At 58.3% G+C, this 14,807-nt stretch overlaps 2 protein-coding genes across 16 annotated transcripts in view; both read right to left on the minus strand.

Moving 5' to 3' along the window:
- Positions 1-636, minus strand: part of QARS1 (glutaminyl-tRNA synthetase 1) — a 6,605-nt gene extending 5,969 nt beyond the window's left edge. The window contains exons 1-2 of the mRNA XM_039837714.1: positions 316-636; positions 6-153 (exon numbers count right to left, since the gene is read on the minus strand). Of these exons, the coding sequence (XP_039693648.1) occupies positions 6-153; positions 316-432 (265 nt within the window). The 5' untranslated portion in view covers positions 433-636. The remainder of the gene's footprint in view (positions 1-5; positions 154-315) is intronic.
- Positions 637-3,472: 2,836 nt separating this feature from the next.
- Positions 3,473-14,743, minus strand: USP19 (ubiquitin specific peptidase 19). Of its 15 annotated transcripts, XM_039837700.1 has the most exons (28): positions 14,568-14,742; positions 12,781-13,043; positions 12,491-12,529; positions 12,192-12,320; positions 11,971-12,104; positions 11,595-11,897; positions 11,256-11,478; positions 10,975-11,131; positions 10,808-10,879; positions 10,577-10,692; positions 10,255-10,475; positions 9,975-10,170; positions 9,759-9,892; positions 9,491-9,649; positions 9,296-9,406; positions 8,748-8,858; positions 8,562-8,663; positions 7,685-7,825; positions 7,476-7,594; positions 7,211-7,348; positions 6,796-7,112; positions 6,596-6,706; positions 6,293-6,509; positions 6,057-6,209; positions 5,797-5,957; positions 5,530-5,708; positions 4,402-4,541; positions 3,473-3,898 (listed from the first exon to the last, which is right to left on the minus strand). In XM_039837700.1, the coding sequence occupies exons 2-28, from the start codon at positions 12,905-12,907 to the stop codon at positions 3,892-3,894; spliced, it is 4,017 nt and encodes a 1,338-aa protein (XP_039693634.1). In that variant the 5' UTR covers positions 12,908-13,043; positions 14,568-14,742; the 3' UTR covers positions 3,473-3,891. The 15 variants fall into 15 exon arrangements, with proteins under 15 accessions (XP_039693634.1, XP_039693637.1, XP_039693640.1 ...); XM_039837703.1 differs by lacking the exon at positions 4,402-4,541 and having other exon boundaries at positions 10,255-10,469; XM_039837706.1 differs by lacking the exon at positions 4,402-4,541 and having other exon boundaries at positions 10,255-10,469; positions 11,262-11,478; positions 11,595-11,894; positions 14,568-14,741.
- Positions 14,744-14,807: the final 64 nt, after the last annotated feature.

Raw genomic sequence — 14,807 nt, forward strand, 5'->3', positions numbered from 1 at the left:
CTCACCGCTCAGCTGGGGCTCGGTGTGGATCTTCTTATTGGCTATGTAGCTCACGAGGAAAGAGAGTCGCCGGGGATCCCTAAGTCGGGAGGCCAAGCCGTATAACAGAGTCCCAGTAGCCTTGTCGATGGTGGAGCCCAGAGTCTGCTGCGCCTGGGGTCAGAGGGGTCAGGAGTCAGAGGGGTCAGAAGAGAAGCCCCACGCCCAGTGAGAAAGGCGTACGAGAGACCAGGTGCGTAGATGCGGATGGGTACCGGCCCGGCGCTGCGTGGGGGCGCTGTCGGCACCCCAGGCCGAGGGCACAGGGGCTCGCACCTGGGTCGCTGCCTCGCGCAGCTGCGCGCTCAGAGCCGTGTTCTTGAGCGTCTCGCGGGCCTTCTGCTCGCTCAGGCCGAGGCCGGTGAAGAGCGACACGGAATCCACAGTCGCCATGGCGGGGACACCGGAAACCGAAAGAAAACTTTGGGGCCCATCTGCACGTCGACGTTAGCCCACTGACCAATAGGAGAGCGAAGCCGCCAGGGAGAGCCAATGGTGTCCTTCCTTGGCGGGAGGGGGCGGAGCTTATAGGGTGGTCGGCGCCATTTAAAGGACGGAGTGCAGCCAAACTGGCCTTTCTGGATGCTTCCTTTCCCTCTCCGCTCCGAGGGTCATTTGAAGGAGTAGAGGGAGGTGGGAGGCAGACGCAGGCGTTGCCCATTGCTCTTTGACTTTTCTTCCGCCCTGGAAACCTGGCGACCATCCCAGCCTTCTCGGGAGCAGATGTGAGTCCCTGTCGCGTTTCTCAAGTTACAGCTTTGGAGTTGTCATGGAAACAGTTGAGTGAAAATCCGGTTAAGACTCCAGCGCAGAGACCCTGCGGATGGCCAATCTAGGGGCCCCATAGACTAGCACTTTTGGAGTTCCCACCTGGACACACCTAGCCAGGAGGGACCTCGCAGAAGTTTTGCGATGATTTGGTTTAGTGTATGTGCTGTCAAAGCGAGCACTGTGATGATTTGGTTTAAAATCTCCTGGCACACTTACCAACCCATCCCCCCTTGCCAAAGCATGCAAATGCCATGAAAACCACAAGCAAATTAGACCTCGAAATCCATCTATAGGCATTTGACAGGATATTTTATTGAAGTTGGGATACAGTGGGGCAGAGGAGATAAAATCATGATGATGGCTATTGTGCTGAGGGGTGGGGTGTCTCCCCACAGTCTCTCACTGGACTTCCAGGACCTGCTGGGAATGGTCAAGTCAGAACATACAAGCTGCTTTCTTTGTGGACCTGGGATGGTGAGGATATTTCCAAATTTGAAATTGGAACTCAGGCTTTTCGAGACCTTGGTGTTGCTAATACTCCTGGACCTCCGAGGGCTGGGCAGGGTCCTGACTATCATCTGTATCCATATTCTGGGTCCTGTTTTGTGGCCATATCCCATTAATGACCAAAGATCTATTTCTTGACCTAAATATGAGTCCCACGTAATGACTAAATGCCAGGTTCTGCCCAGGGCCACACACTGCATTAATATCTAGGTCCAGTCCTGTGTCTTGGGGCTTCCCACCTCCCTATGGCCTTTTGGCCCCAGCCTGATGCCCAGCCAAGTCCAGGTGCAGGCACTGGTGGATGGAGCAGCGGTGCCACAGATGGGCACCAAGAAGCAGAACCACAGCCCTGTGCTGATGCCTAGCCCACCAAAGGTGTCTATGAAAACCAAGATGCCCGCCAATGCCACTGTCTCTTCTGTACCTGATACCACCAAAGGATTTATTATAACAATATCAGTGAGTCCTGCACATCCGGTGATGGCCTCCTCAATGGGGTTAGGACCTGCATCCCCTTCCCTGGTTTCAGGATACCTACCCTTTGTACCCTGTGGCTCCATGTCACAGGATGAGGCAGTAGCTCCACCAAGAATGCCACAAGTGTCAGTGGCAGGCCAGCCAGTCTTCTGGAGCCCTATGACTTGCATAGAGCAGAACCATGAAGTTGTATGGACCCAGCCCAGGAGACTGGCACTACTTTCAGGAAAATCAAGAAAAAGACCAAGGAGAAAAGCCAGGCAGCAGCAGCCAGTGAGGCCCAGCTGTGGCATGGGAAGAGGCAGGGGCCAGCAGCCAGACCTATGGACAGGTCCCTGCAGCATATGCTAACAGTGAACACAGAGGCGGTAGAGGCCACGGTGCTGGTGGTCATAGCAGGACTGCGGTTAGGACAGAGCGCCTTGATCACTGTATCCAGTACATGTAGACCACCTGCGGCCAAACACTTGGGGCTACACACAAGTGTAGGCGCAGCACAATCCTGTTGCAGCCCACGCCTAGTAGGCTCTCCAGTAGTATGCCAGCACGAGCGCCCATCTTGGCAATTCCACCATTTCTGCAGGGGCTCACACCCAGCCCTTCAAGCCCCTCTCCAAGGCCAGCAACCCCTCCATGGCCCTTGTGCTGTTGTCACCATAGGGAAAAAGCCAACGTTGGTCTCAGGCTAGCTTTCCCCAGGAGCTCCCTCTGCTCACCACCACTCTGACTCTAGCCCAGGCTGAGGGGTACTGGCAGAGCCCACACGATGAGCCCCCACAGGCTTGGGGGCAGGGATGGACTGACAGGGCTGCCAGGACACTGTCCCACCTCTGCCTGCCTTACACTCTTTGTGGGATATCTGGACACCTGTCTCATGAGTACCTTTGCTCCCCATCTCCCTTCAGTTGGAGATGCCCACACCTACCCCCAAGAATTGGAGAGAAGAGGGGGCAACATGATCCATGAAAAGAGGTAAGGAGGCTTCTCACAAGATTTGCTCTTTCTCTACATGTGTACAAAGTCACAAAGGCCCCAAGACAGACAAGGTTGCAGACCCGCTGTGGGTGAACAGCCTGGGGTAACTGCCAAGAGCCAAGGTCTCAGGGACTCGAGGGAAGAAATGGCCTGGTAGAATCCAGTACGCTCCCTTCCACAGGACGTCAGCCGAGATGAGCCCTGATCCTTTCTGCCTATCCTACTCTTGGAGCAGGGTCTCTCCCTGTTTTTTTTTCCTGCTGTGTTCTCCCTTGAGGGATCCAGATGGCACCTAAACTAGTAAAGACCAGAGATTGGGAAAGGAGGGAGATCCCCCCAGTACCTGTTCCCCAAGTGCCCCCTGATCTGCTGTCAGCTTCTGGATAGAGCCTCATAGTGTACTACTCCACCCCGTGGGTCTGAGGTACTGACAATGATGCCAACCACAGCCGCCTCCACATGAGAGGCATGGGATCAGTGAGATCAAAGAGCAGCAGGCAGGTCCCAGAGGACTGATGGCAGCACAAGGGCTTCATGACCCACAGGAGCATCTCTCCTCAGACCAGAGTAGCACACACGCACACACACACACGATGATGGGGAAGGGAGGTGGCCATAGCACCTGGTCCATCACAGTCACTAAGTCTGCTTGTTTATCATTTATTTTTAAAATATATTTAAACAGCAGCAATCACTTCCAAAATGCAAAAAAAAAAAAAAATTACAATTTTTATAATAAAATTATAACGTTTATAATGCGAGTCAGAAAGAATTGAAGGTACAACTGAGAATCAAAACACGCAGCACTGAGGATGGCTGGAGAAGCCAAGGCCCACTGGTTGGGGGTTCCAGCTGTCAAGAAGTCCCAACCTGTGAGGTACCCACCCTCAAATCACACCCCCCAAGTCCCCACTGAAGCCAGTGTCCTCTGGGTTAGAGAAGGAGAAGCAGTAAAGAGCTGGCCCTCTGTGGGGAATCCCCAAACCCAGGCCCCCCACCAGCCAGGGACCTGCTAATCGACCTCCTCCATGTTGCTGTAGGTGGGGGCTGGGCGGTCCACAGGGGGGGCGAAGCGTTCAGGGGCTGTCCGCGTGGGGGCCACCTCGGGGGCCTGGCCAGGGCCTAGTCCCTGCAACAGAATATGAGGACAGGGGTTGGGGGCTGCCCAGTATGCTGCCTGGCATCCCAGGGGTGCTGGCTTAGAGCCCCGGCACCCAAGGGAGGGCCCCAAGGCAGGCGCAGACAGCAGTGGCATTGAGACAGAGAGACAAAAATCAGGCCTGAACAGTCTTGCTTTATTAACACTTTAAATACAAGAAGCTGCTTGGGTAGGGCTAAGCCCCAGGCCAGGGGTCAGAGCAGCAGGATGAACGGACAGACAGCTGGACGGATACCCACCCTAGGATGCTCTGCCCCTGCGGGAGCCAGAGTCCCCACCTTCTCCCTCCAGATGCCCAAGCCCAGAGTTGGTCCCCACCACAGAGGCAGGCATGCCTAGTGGGCAGGCAGGTGGGCCAGCTCATAGCAGCTGCCTGCAGACGAGCTCATCTCCAGCGACTCTGGGATACCAGAGGATAGAACACGTTGAGCACGAGGGCCACCAAAGCTGCCACGGTGCCCAGAACAAAGTACCGGAGGCAGCCCTCATCTGGTGTGGTAGGGCCACGTGGTGGGGGGCCCACCCAGTCTTGGGGCCCCCAGGGACCCAGGGGCGCAGGCCCCTCGGGTACTGGCTCCTCCTCGGCCTCCAGCTCCTGCCAAATCCGGGAAGCCTACAGTGTGTGGAAACGGCCATCAGCACCCAGAGCGGGAATGGGGGGGCCCAGTGTCCCTGAGACCCCTGGCCATGATCATCCTACCCAAATGACTGGCACTAAACCCCTATATCCCAGGTCAAGCAGCGGGGAGGCAGGCAGGCAGGAGCCAAATGGGCCATTCGCTGGCCTGTCTAGACTGAGAATACCAGAGTAGGCAAATCTTGACAGCACTCTGGCCTCCTCAAAAAGATTCTCAATTGACATGCAGCTTCCTACAGCAGGGTGGGGGCTGGTGGGTGAGTTTCTCAGCCCAGGCTTCCCAAAGGGGACTGGCTCGTGGAGGACAGAGCTGCCAACCCGAGTGATCTGGCTCCTCCTACCCACATCCAGATCCTGAGCCCTGTCCTCTGTGGGGATTTCTCTGAGTCTGAGCATATAGGGCTCTAGGGAGGAGAGGACAGCAAGGAGGAGACTAATACAGAAAAAGAGAGGTGGCTATGCCCATCAGCTAGGCCTACGGAACTCCAAGTCAGTAAAAGAGAAGAACTCAAAGGCTCAGCGGGGACAGACGCTCACCTCAGAGAGGGTAACAGGCACCCTAGGCCATGGTTAGCCTGGAGAGACCCTGTCCTAAGTGCACATCAGAACACCAGGATGATCACAAGTGAGAGTCTGGGGGCTGGCATGTGGGCAGCGTGCAGAGGAAAGCTGGGAGAGTGTCAGGTACGGTCTGCTCATGGCACTGCACCTAGTAAGGTTCAGAGAAGCTACCTGGCCTGTGCCAAGTGGGTGCCTGTGTGCACACCAATGGCATGTTGGTGTGCATGCACCTACAGCACGGGGATCCCTCTGGCTACAGTGTCCTGTAAGAGAATCCTATCTGTAACTCACGAGTTCCAAGGCTGCAGGGGCCTATCGCTGGAGGACAGGAAGCTGTGTCTCGCCCTCTCCCAAGTGAGTTAGGCCCCACTAGCCTGCGATGCCCCCCCCCGCCATGCCTCACCTGGCTGGCAGCAGCCTCAGCTGCAGGGCCTAGGTCTGGGTGATGCTCAGAGTGACCTGCCCGGGGGGGCCTCTCCACAGGAGAGTTCCGCCGGCGATAGAAGAGTACATAGGCATAACGCGTCACGACCTGGCTCTCATCTACTGTTGTCACCGTGCTGTCATCGAACAAGCGCCAGCCTATAGCAAAGTGGGAAGAGTGTGAACATAATCTGCACCACCACCCCTACCGCCTATCCTGCTGTGCTGCGTGTGCCCTGGCCCTCACCCACGTCGCTGCGCTGGCTGCTGCGGTCATTGGGCAGGCGTGCACAGGCGGTGTAGTGGCCACCAATCATGCCTCCATAGTGGCTGATGACAGCATACAGGTCGTAGCTGGGCAGCTGCTCCTCTTTCTGACCAATGCAGAACTTGCTGAGGTCCAGGTTCCTGTGGGCCCAGCCAGAGAGGTGAGACAGTTAACAGGTGCCCAGGAGGCCTCCGTTGGCTCCCAGACCCTGCCTTCAGTCACCAGGGCCCAGCGCTCACCGAACAGGGAACTCCACCAAGTCGTTGATCTTGTCGCGCCAGATGAAACTGCGGAAGGAGAAGCGCTTGAGCTGCACAATGAGCACGTTCGGCAGACGCCAGAGCAACAGCTGCTTGGAGGCCTCGCGGTGTTGTTTGCACTGCGGGCAGTACCTGAGAGGGGACAGACGCGGGGTCAAGACCAGCGGGTCTCCACTCCACCCTGTCCCACGACCGGCCTGCTGCCCTGTCCTCACCAAGCCTCCTCAGGAGCCAGCACCTCGGGCCGCGTAAAGAGGTTCAGGCACTGGTCCAGGGTGAAGTGGCCAGCGCGGGCAGCCTCGCCAGCAGAGCCGGGATCCTCGGCACACTCCAGCTCCTTGGAGGCTACCAACACAAACTCCGGCAGGCGCTCGTTGTTCCGCCAGACGAGAGCCAGGCTGCAGTCATCGCCCAGCTCCAGTGGCGTATCTCCTGGAGACGGGCAGGGGGTGGGGGTCACGCAGCTGTGGAGAGCAGCCAGCCTGCGCCACCACGGCTCCCACCCACACCTCAGACACCTTTGTCCTCTAGCCGCTGCTCTCGGTTAGATGCGTCAATTTTATAGATAAAGAACTGGGGTGTGTGAGAATTCATGGCTTCACTTGGGTGTTGGTACCCAGGCACAGCAGCTGCGAGAAAAGATGATAAATCAGTCCCCTGCTACCAGAGCCCCCCACTTCCCCTCCCCCAGCTGCAGAGCCTCCCACCAGACTCTTACCTTCGGGCCGGGACACCCTCTCGCCAGCAGGCAAGGAGCCAACTTCAAGGGGCCCAGTGGCCAGCATCTCAGAAGAAACTCCACTGGTGCTGGGGACAGGGCCCCGATCAGGGGCTGCCCATGCCCGGGGGACCCCTGTTTCCCCCTCAGCCACGGGCGTCACCAACTGGAGCTCAGGCGGCTGGATGGGGTCCCTCTCACTGTCCCCAGCCTCCAGGGAGCTAGTAGAGAGTAATGTGGTGCAGCCAGGGGCCTGGGACTCCAAGGCCATGCGGCCAGGCTGGAAGGGGGGTGGCTGGAAAACGCTCACAGAATACCTGGCAACAGGCAGCAAGGCAAGTAAGAATCCTGACGAGCCCATCTGGCACCTCTGCCCCACACCTACCACACCCTTATTCAACCACTGGGAACTTACCGGGCGTAGCCCTCTAGCAACTGAGCAAGACGGGCATAAGTGAGGCGTGAGGCGGGTACACTGACCAGGAAAGGGTAGCCAATGTTCTCAGGGCGGCAGAGGCCCTTGTGGTCAGGCCAATGGTTTTTCTGGCAGAGCCTGGAGGGAAAGGGGAGATAAGAATAGGAGCTGGCCTCCAGCCCTGGGAAACGCAGATGCCAGCCCTGCCTCCCCAAGGGCCTGGCAGGTGGGGAGGAGGGACAGGGCAGACCATGGGGGTCCTCACTGGTTGCAGTAGCCCACGCGGTAGCACCGAGTACAGCGCTTCAGCTTCTCATCCTCCGACTGTTGCTTCCGCTGGCAGGCTGCACACTTGGAGATGGGGATGCTGGGCACCTGGGGGCGCTAGGGTGGGTCGTCGGGCTCAGCAAGGCCAGGCCAGGCGGGAGCGCCCCCCCACCACAGCCCTGTGCCCTCAGGTTGCCCCCCACTCACCTGTTGCACCTCTAGCACCACCACCCGCTCCTTAGCTAACTCTTGGGATAACAGCTCAAAGCAGAGGAGCATGTCGGATGGGGACACAGTATCCAGTGAGTGGGAGGGCAGGAACACACGATGGAAACGGTTCTTAATCACCTGGAAAGAGAGAACACACAGATCTTACCTGAGGACAAGCCTCTTCCCTAGTTCGGCCCCAGAGCACAGGGAGGAAGCCTGGCCCTGATCCTGGGTTATAGGGGCAGGGGTGGGGACTGTGGCCCAAAAGAAGCATGCGCCTCTGCTGGCACCAGTTTTAGTGTCCAATGGAATAAGGAGCCTGATGCATCAGAGGGCCTGAAAGCCCAGGACTGGTACAGGTATCAACTACACTAGCTCTCCACACTGAGGGCCTCTAACCTCTTATCAGCTAGTGGGGCCCTGCTGTGACTGCGACATGGTTATCATGGAAGGGCCCTATTAAAGGAAGCTCCTTCCCGCCTGTACCCCTGAGGAAAAGGACCAGGTGGGAAGCTAGGGACCTTTGGAGACCAGCACACAGATCTGAGATAACATGAAGGAACAGCAGATCAAGAGAGACCCACAAGTAGTGGAAGGATAATCCTGCAGCTCAAGCTCCTTGTTTGAAGAGGGAAAAACAGTTAAGGGTCACCAACCCTGATGACGGCTGGGAACTGAGGGCACCCTTGTTGCACAGCCCAAACGCTTGGTTTCAACCATGCCTCGACCAACACACACCACCTGTTCTTATGCAGTCATGTGCACATTCACGTGTCCGTGTACATATGCCAAAGACTTCACAGATGCCAACGTCTGTGTGCTGTGAGTATACATGTGTCCACAAGCCTAAGAGCCTGGGGAAGGACAGACATACCTCAGCCAGACGCAAGTTTTCAGGCTTCACGTGGACGCTCTGAGAAAGGGAGTCCAACACTTCACTTGCACTCGAGTTCTCCTTGCTGACGCTCACCAGGAACTGTGGTGACAGAGTAGACAGAGTCCATGGGGGAGGTGGCCCAGGGTCTCTGGAACAGCCTGGAAGTAAGAGCTTACTCCTCACCTTGATGGGCTTGCTGTGGGGCTCCCGGGCAAAATAGAAGATAGGGAGAACCTTTTGCTTCTGTGGCAAGGGCACCGGCAGGTAAAGGAATGGGTCGAAAGTGATGGAGACCTGTGGATGCACAAGTGTCATTGGGTGGCCGCGCAAAGGGCGGGGAGCAGGCCCTTGGATGGCTGTCCGGACCTCACAGCCAGCACATTCTCAGGGCACTGGATGCACCAGGAAGACCGTCGGGAGACAACAATCCCTCTTTCTGGCACTTGAGGTCCTGCCCAGCCTCCTCACTTTACCACTGTGCCCCTAAGTGGCTCCCCATATGCCATTTCAACCTTACCCAAAGCCCTGCCCCACCTTACAGCTGTGTTTGAGCCCAAATATCACTTTCGTCTTAGCCGAGAAGCCTGAGACCTCTGCAGCCCACATGGTCTCCGAAGGCTTCCCGTCAGCTTCCTCGCCCGAACCTCGCCCCACAGCAAATGCCTCTGACCTCAATTTGACCAGGCTAGGTAGGTCAAGTTAGGGAGTCTCTTTCCAGGAGCACATCACACCTTGGCGCACACTGGGCACACCAGCTTTGACTTGTACTGGCCCTGAAACAGGTCCACGATGAAGGAGTCATTTCTCATCTTGTGCCGCTGCCATGCTTCCTCCGCCACCACCTGAGGGGCAGGATGGTGAGGATGGAGGAGACCTGGGGACTGTGATGTGCCCGAGACAGGCCCGCCTCTCCCCACAACCCTGACCTCATCAGGCCGGCCATCTGAGTCCACAGTCTCCGTGTAGGGCTTGTTCTGAATGCGGTTCAGGTCCTCATGCAGTCCATCGAGCAGGAAAGCCATGAACTCCTGGGCATCGTGCTGTGCATAGCCCGTGAACTGGCTGGCCTTGCTTGCCACAATGGCCTGAATCCAGGGGTAAGGTGTGAGCACAGAGCTGCACCACCCACCATATACCCAGCTGGCTGGTCCTCCCCGCCCTCACCAGCCAAGCGTGGGAGTGGCCACAGATCACCTTTAACTTGGAAGGCTGGAAGGCATGGTGGGTGCCCTTCCACAGCGCCCGGAGCAGCACAGCAAAGCCGATGGCCAGACGCCCACCTGTCCCCAGTGGGTTGTTGTAGTTGATCTCGGCCTCAAAGGAGCGGTCTAGGGAGAGGAGCCCAGCAGAAGTGTGAGCAGGGGACAGCATCCCGTGCCCACAGCCCCGGGCTCCAGGCCCCACTCTCACCATGGAAGAAGTCCCGCAGCTCCCGAGTGTTGGACAGAGACTGAATGACACTGTTCATGAAGCAGGTGTTGCCTAGATTGACGAGGCCAGTGAAGCCCGGAAGACACACCTTCTTCTCTTCCTCTTCCTCTTCCTCCACGCTGTCTCCACTCACGGGACTGTGGGGCATTGGAGGCACCATACATGTGGGCTTGGGCTGTGGGAGCAAGAGGGGCATGAGAGAGCAGCCCTGAGGCTCTCCGGCCTCCATCCTTGGCCCTCCCGACTCCCAGATTCTCACCGAGGCCAGGTGTGGCTCTGGCTTTGGGGCTACATGCTCCATGGGGGTACGGGCTGCCACACCATCCAGCCCCGTGTCCTCAGATCGAGCCTTGGGTTTCTCCTTCTCCACAGCCCGGGCTTCCTCCTGGCCTGTCAGGGGGTGCGGGGCACCTCCCGGTGGGGTTGGATCCAGAGGGGTTGGGCCTGTCGGCACGGCAACCTTTGCACCACCCACTGCACCTTAAAAAGGGGGAATGAGGGGGCTGGTGGTTAGCAGCATGTGGCAGGGTGTGGGGGTCCCGGTCACATGAGCTGGCAATGAAGGGAGCTCGTGTGCAGACCTCGTGCAGCTGGGGCCTCCAGGCCCCCCCAGCGCTGACTCTGCCGCTTCCGGAGACAGATGTCGATGCGAGAGGCCGTGAAACAGAAGGTGCACTGCTCTGGCTCGATCAGGTTCCTGAGGGAAAAGGCTGCACTCAGGAACTCAGGTGGGGTGGGTGTCTGGCTAGATGGGCCAGGGAGATGGAGCCCAGGGTGGGAGAGGCACAGTGGTGGGGCCGGGCACCACCCACCTGAGCTTCACCTGCCAACGGAAGATGGTGTGGGGCCCACAGCCGGCGTGCAGTCTCAGGAAGTTTCCATCCCTGCAGACGCAGAGCAGGGGCAGGGCAGGAGGAGAATGAGACACGCTGGCCTGCCTGGAGTGTATTGCCTGCCCCGTCTCTTTCCAACCACCCACCTGGTCTGGAAGATCAGTGTGAAGTCCTGCTCACGGAAGAGCACCCGAGAGGTGTCTCTGCAGATTTCCTTCACGTACACGTGCACCACCACTGAGTCTGGCCCTTTCTCATATGAGTCATTCTTGACAAATGCCAGGTTCACCATGGACTCAGGCTCTACGTCGAGATCACAGATCAGTGCCACCCAAGACAGGTTCCTACCCATTACTATTCTACTCCCTACCCACCCACCAACCTTGTAACCCAACCTAGGGCTGTGCCTGCCCACCCCCAGCCCCACCTTTACCATCCACCAGGGTTGCAGCATCTGCTGCCACTGCCATCTCCTCTTTGGAACGATCACCTTTCTCAGGGTCTCTGCTCCGGGTCATGGCTGGGGAGACTGGGTCATTCCTGGGGGACACTGGCTTCTCTCCTGCCAAAAGTGCTAGATTCTCCTCTGAGCCCAGGAGGCAGGTCTGGGGGTTCAGCGGTGGTACCCGGAGCTGTTCCTCAGCCTCAGCCTATTCACGGTAAGATTATGGGCAGGACTGGTCCTGAGCCTGGCAAGTGATCCCACCACTGCAGTCCACACCCTTCTCCCCATCTCCCAACTCCCACGCAGGCACCCCACTCTCACCTGGGTGACCGGCTCAGCCAGGAAGGAAGGGGCATCGCCCTGGGGTCCAGGGCCATCTCTGGACCCTTCCCCCTCTGGCCCTCTGCGGAGATGCACAGCCCTCTTGGCGCTGGGCCCTGCCTGGGCCCCGGGGCCAGCCCCCGCGCCTACCTCACCACGGCCCTGGGCCCGCTTCTGGTTCCGGGCCTCCTGCTTAGCCCGGCGGGGCTCCGGGCCTGGCTCCAGGGCAATGGGAGATGGCTCCTGCCCATTCTCCTGGCACTGCAGCCCTGACACCAACTCCTGCTTCCCTAGAGGTTTCTTCTGCCAAAGATACAACAGTCAGGGCCTGTCAACTACACTGGGTGTCCCTGCCACACCCTGCTCTGGAACTTACCAGGAGAGAGGGCCATGTGAGCAGAGGCACCTTCTTGCGCAGTGCCAGCTGCAGAAAGCCCCCTTTGCGAGTCTGTATTTTGGTGCAAGAACTTTCTATCTCAGCGTAGAAAACACCACCCCACTGCCGACCACCTGGAGACAGAGTTGGGAACAGTGAGCTGGGGTAGGGGATGTCAGAGGACAGAAATATACTGCTGAGCTCAGGCAAGATGGACGAACCTGGAAACCACACCGCACAGTCTGTGTCCGTGAAAGTAGTCTCCACCTCCTCCAGCCTCAGGGGACCTGCTCCCACACGCAGCTTGACAATCACCTCATCTGCACTCTGCCTCCAATCAAGTAACAACTCTGCAGGGAGAGTGCCAATAAGACGGTGAAGGTCTCCATGAACTCCTGATGGGGACTGGCAGGTACCAGGAACCCAGCCCTAATGGGACTGCTCCAGATGAGGGCTACGCACCCAGTGTCCCCTTTCTCCCCTGGCACTCTAGCACTCAAAAGGCCTATTCATTACTCACCCTCTTTGGTCTGCTCCTCCCGAGGAGCGGCTACTGACCCTGACAACAAAGGAAAGAACAGGGAAACGATGATGGGGAGGCGGCCTCCAAGACCCCATCACTCCACCAATCACCATCTTTAGGATCTCAGCCAAGTATCCAGACATCAAAGCTGAGGCTCTCCCCAGCCTACCATGGGTCCTTCTCTCAGCATCATACCAAGACAGAAGGAAAGCAAAAAAGTCATTTCCCAACCATCAACCTCTATGCGCAAGGGGAGGAGGCCACGAGCACTCTGAGAATGCCGTTACCACATCTCCTAGGATCTCCATCCTTGCTCTCCTGGTTTGCTCGATCTTTCTGCTTCTTCTTACTGGTGGCCTCCTCCAGTCCTGGGTGCCCTCTCCTTGGGCCCGTGGCACTGGTCCCACCAGACATCTTGAGCCGTTTGGTCGACAGCCAGAGTGCCCCGGGGTCGGCAACGGCGTCTGGGTCAGGACTACGGCGCTTTCTTCCTGGCCCAGCTATCTTGGCAACTCTTTGTGGCCAAATTCTCCAGCAAGGAACCGACAGCCTAATGAGAGGGGACCAGGGATCACCACCAAGGCCCAACAATTTGCTCCTTGGTTACAGCCAGGGCTCAGCAACCTAAGATAACTCCTGACCTTACACAGCAATATCTCTGCGCCACCTACGTAGTCTTGGATACTCAAGACTATTCTGAAGGAGGAATAATGCGAGTAGCAGCAACCACTTTTGGCCAAGCCTCACAGATGCCTGCTATACAGACCAGCAAAGATGGAAGCCTCACTGAGGAGATACCAGGTCAAGGTTGCCACAGCCTGGGACAAGACTCCTCCACCAATCTGGAGAGGAGCCATGGCTCCAGCCCACAGGGCTGGCACTCTGAGCGGAGTGCTCACTTTTCCTTTACTCTCACTGGCTGCTTAGTCACCACCCGAGGAGGAGGAGGAGGAGGGAGGAGGAGGAGGAGGAGGAGGAGGAGGAGGAGGAACACAGGAAAGGAGGAGACAATCGAGCAGCTGGAGGACCGGGCACTCTGGCTGAAAACAGGCCCAGCCCACGTGCTACCACTGCCCAGGCAAGGTCCTGGGGCTAAGATGCCCCACCTGCCGCCTGCCAGCTTCCATTCTCCTCTGAACCTGCTCCCGCGCACTGCTTGTTTTTTCCCTACATCCCAAGAGAGATTCTTCTCTCCATCTGCCGTCCCAAGCAAAGAGGGGCCTGCAAAGACGCAGATGAAAAGGGTATCCAGATGTCACATTACCCTTTTGGCAGCATTCCTGCCCCAGAGCCAAAGCAGGGCGAGCACCCACTTTGAAACTGAAACAGACAGGTCCAATCACTCATCAACTCTGAGGAGAGACCGTCTACTCAGTTTCTCACCGACCCATCAGGGGATTCTGGGCTGTTTCTCCATCCCAAATAAAGTTCTCAAAACTGAGATAAAGGTGGGGATTAAACTCTGGATCCAGGACCCCTGGCTGCCTCAAGCCGGGCCTAAGACAGTAGCAGGAGAGAGAATGACTCGTCTCTGTCGCCGAGAGCATATGTGGGAGCAGATAACCTTCTGCAGGTCAGAAGTGTGACTGGTGGGCTGTATCTTTAAGGACGAAAGGTCCAGAGTCAAGGAGTGGACACCCTCCGCCTCTTTGCACCCGGGCCGCAGCTGAAGGTCTCGTCCCTCCCCCATCCTCTGGGAACGTCGCGGGGTGGGGGGAGAACGGGGGGAGAGACACTGCCTCGGAGACCGATGCCGGGCTAATAGGGCCGCGCAGGGTTACTGACCGCAGACCAGCGCCCCGGCCGGGCTGCAACCTAGCTTTTGCCTCCAAACCCTGGGCCCGCCACCACCTCCTCCAGGAAGCCGCCCTCGCTCGCCGCCAGCCCTTTCCGAGGCAGGAGGCCGGCCATGGGCGTAGCGTAACTGCCCGTCTTGCATCGGTGGGCCCGGCACGACGCGGGGCTTGAGCGGAGGAGGCTGGCACGACCCATGACCTTGAACAGTCCGCCCCGGGCCCGCGTCGCGGCCTCCCCGCTCGGGCCAGACAGGCGATTAGCCGCCCGTCCCACTCACCGAGCGAGGCCGCCGCCGCCAGCCCTCTTCGGGCCTTGGCAACCCGCTCTCGGTTCCGGTTCCGGCGTCAGGTCGGTTCCGGTTCCGGCGCGCCCCTCCCCCGTCCCGGCACCGCAGCCTCCGCTGCTTGTTTTGTTTCGACTTCTAGTTACGGCCGCGGGTGGCCTAGCGCCGAGTTGGTGACGCACTTCCGGCGGCAGCGGGCAAGCCGCGACGAGCAGCTCCGGGGCGGGCCTGCAC

Source organism: Pteropus medius, unplaced genomic scaffold (assembly GCF_902729225.1).
Source record: "Pteropus medius unplaced genomic scaffold, Ma_sr-lr_union100, whole genome shotgun sequence".
Lineage (NCBI taxonomy): Eukaryota > Metazoa > Chordata > Mammalia > Chiroptera > Pteropodidae > Pteropus > Pteropus medius.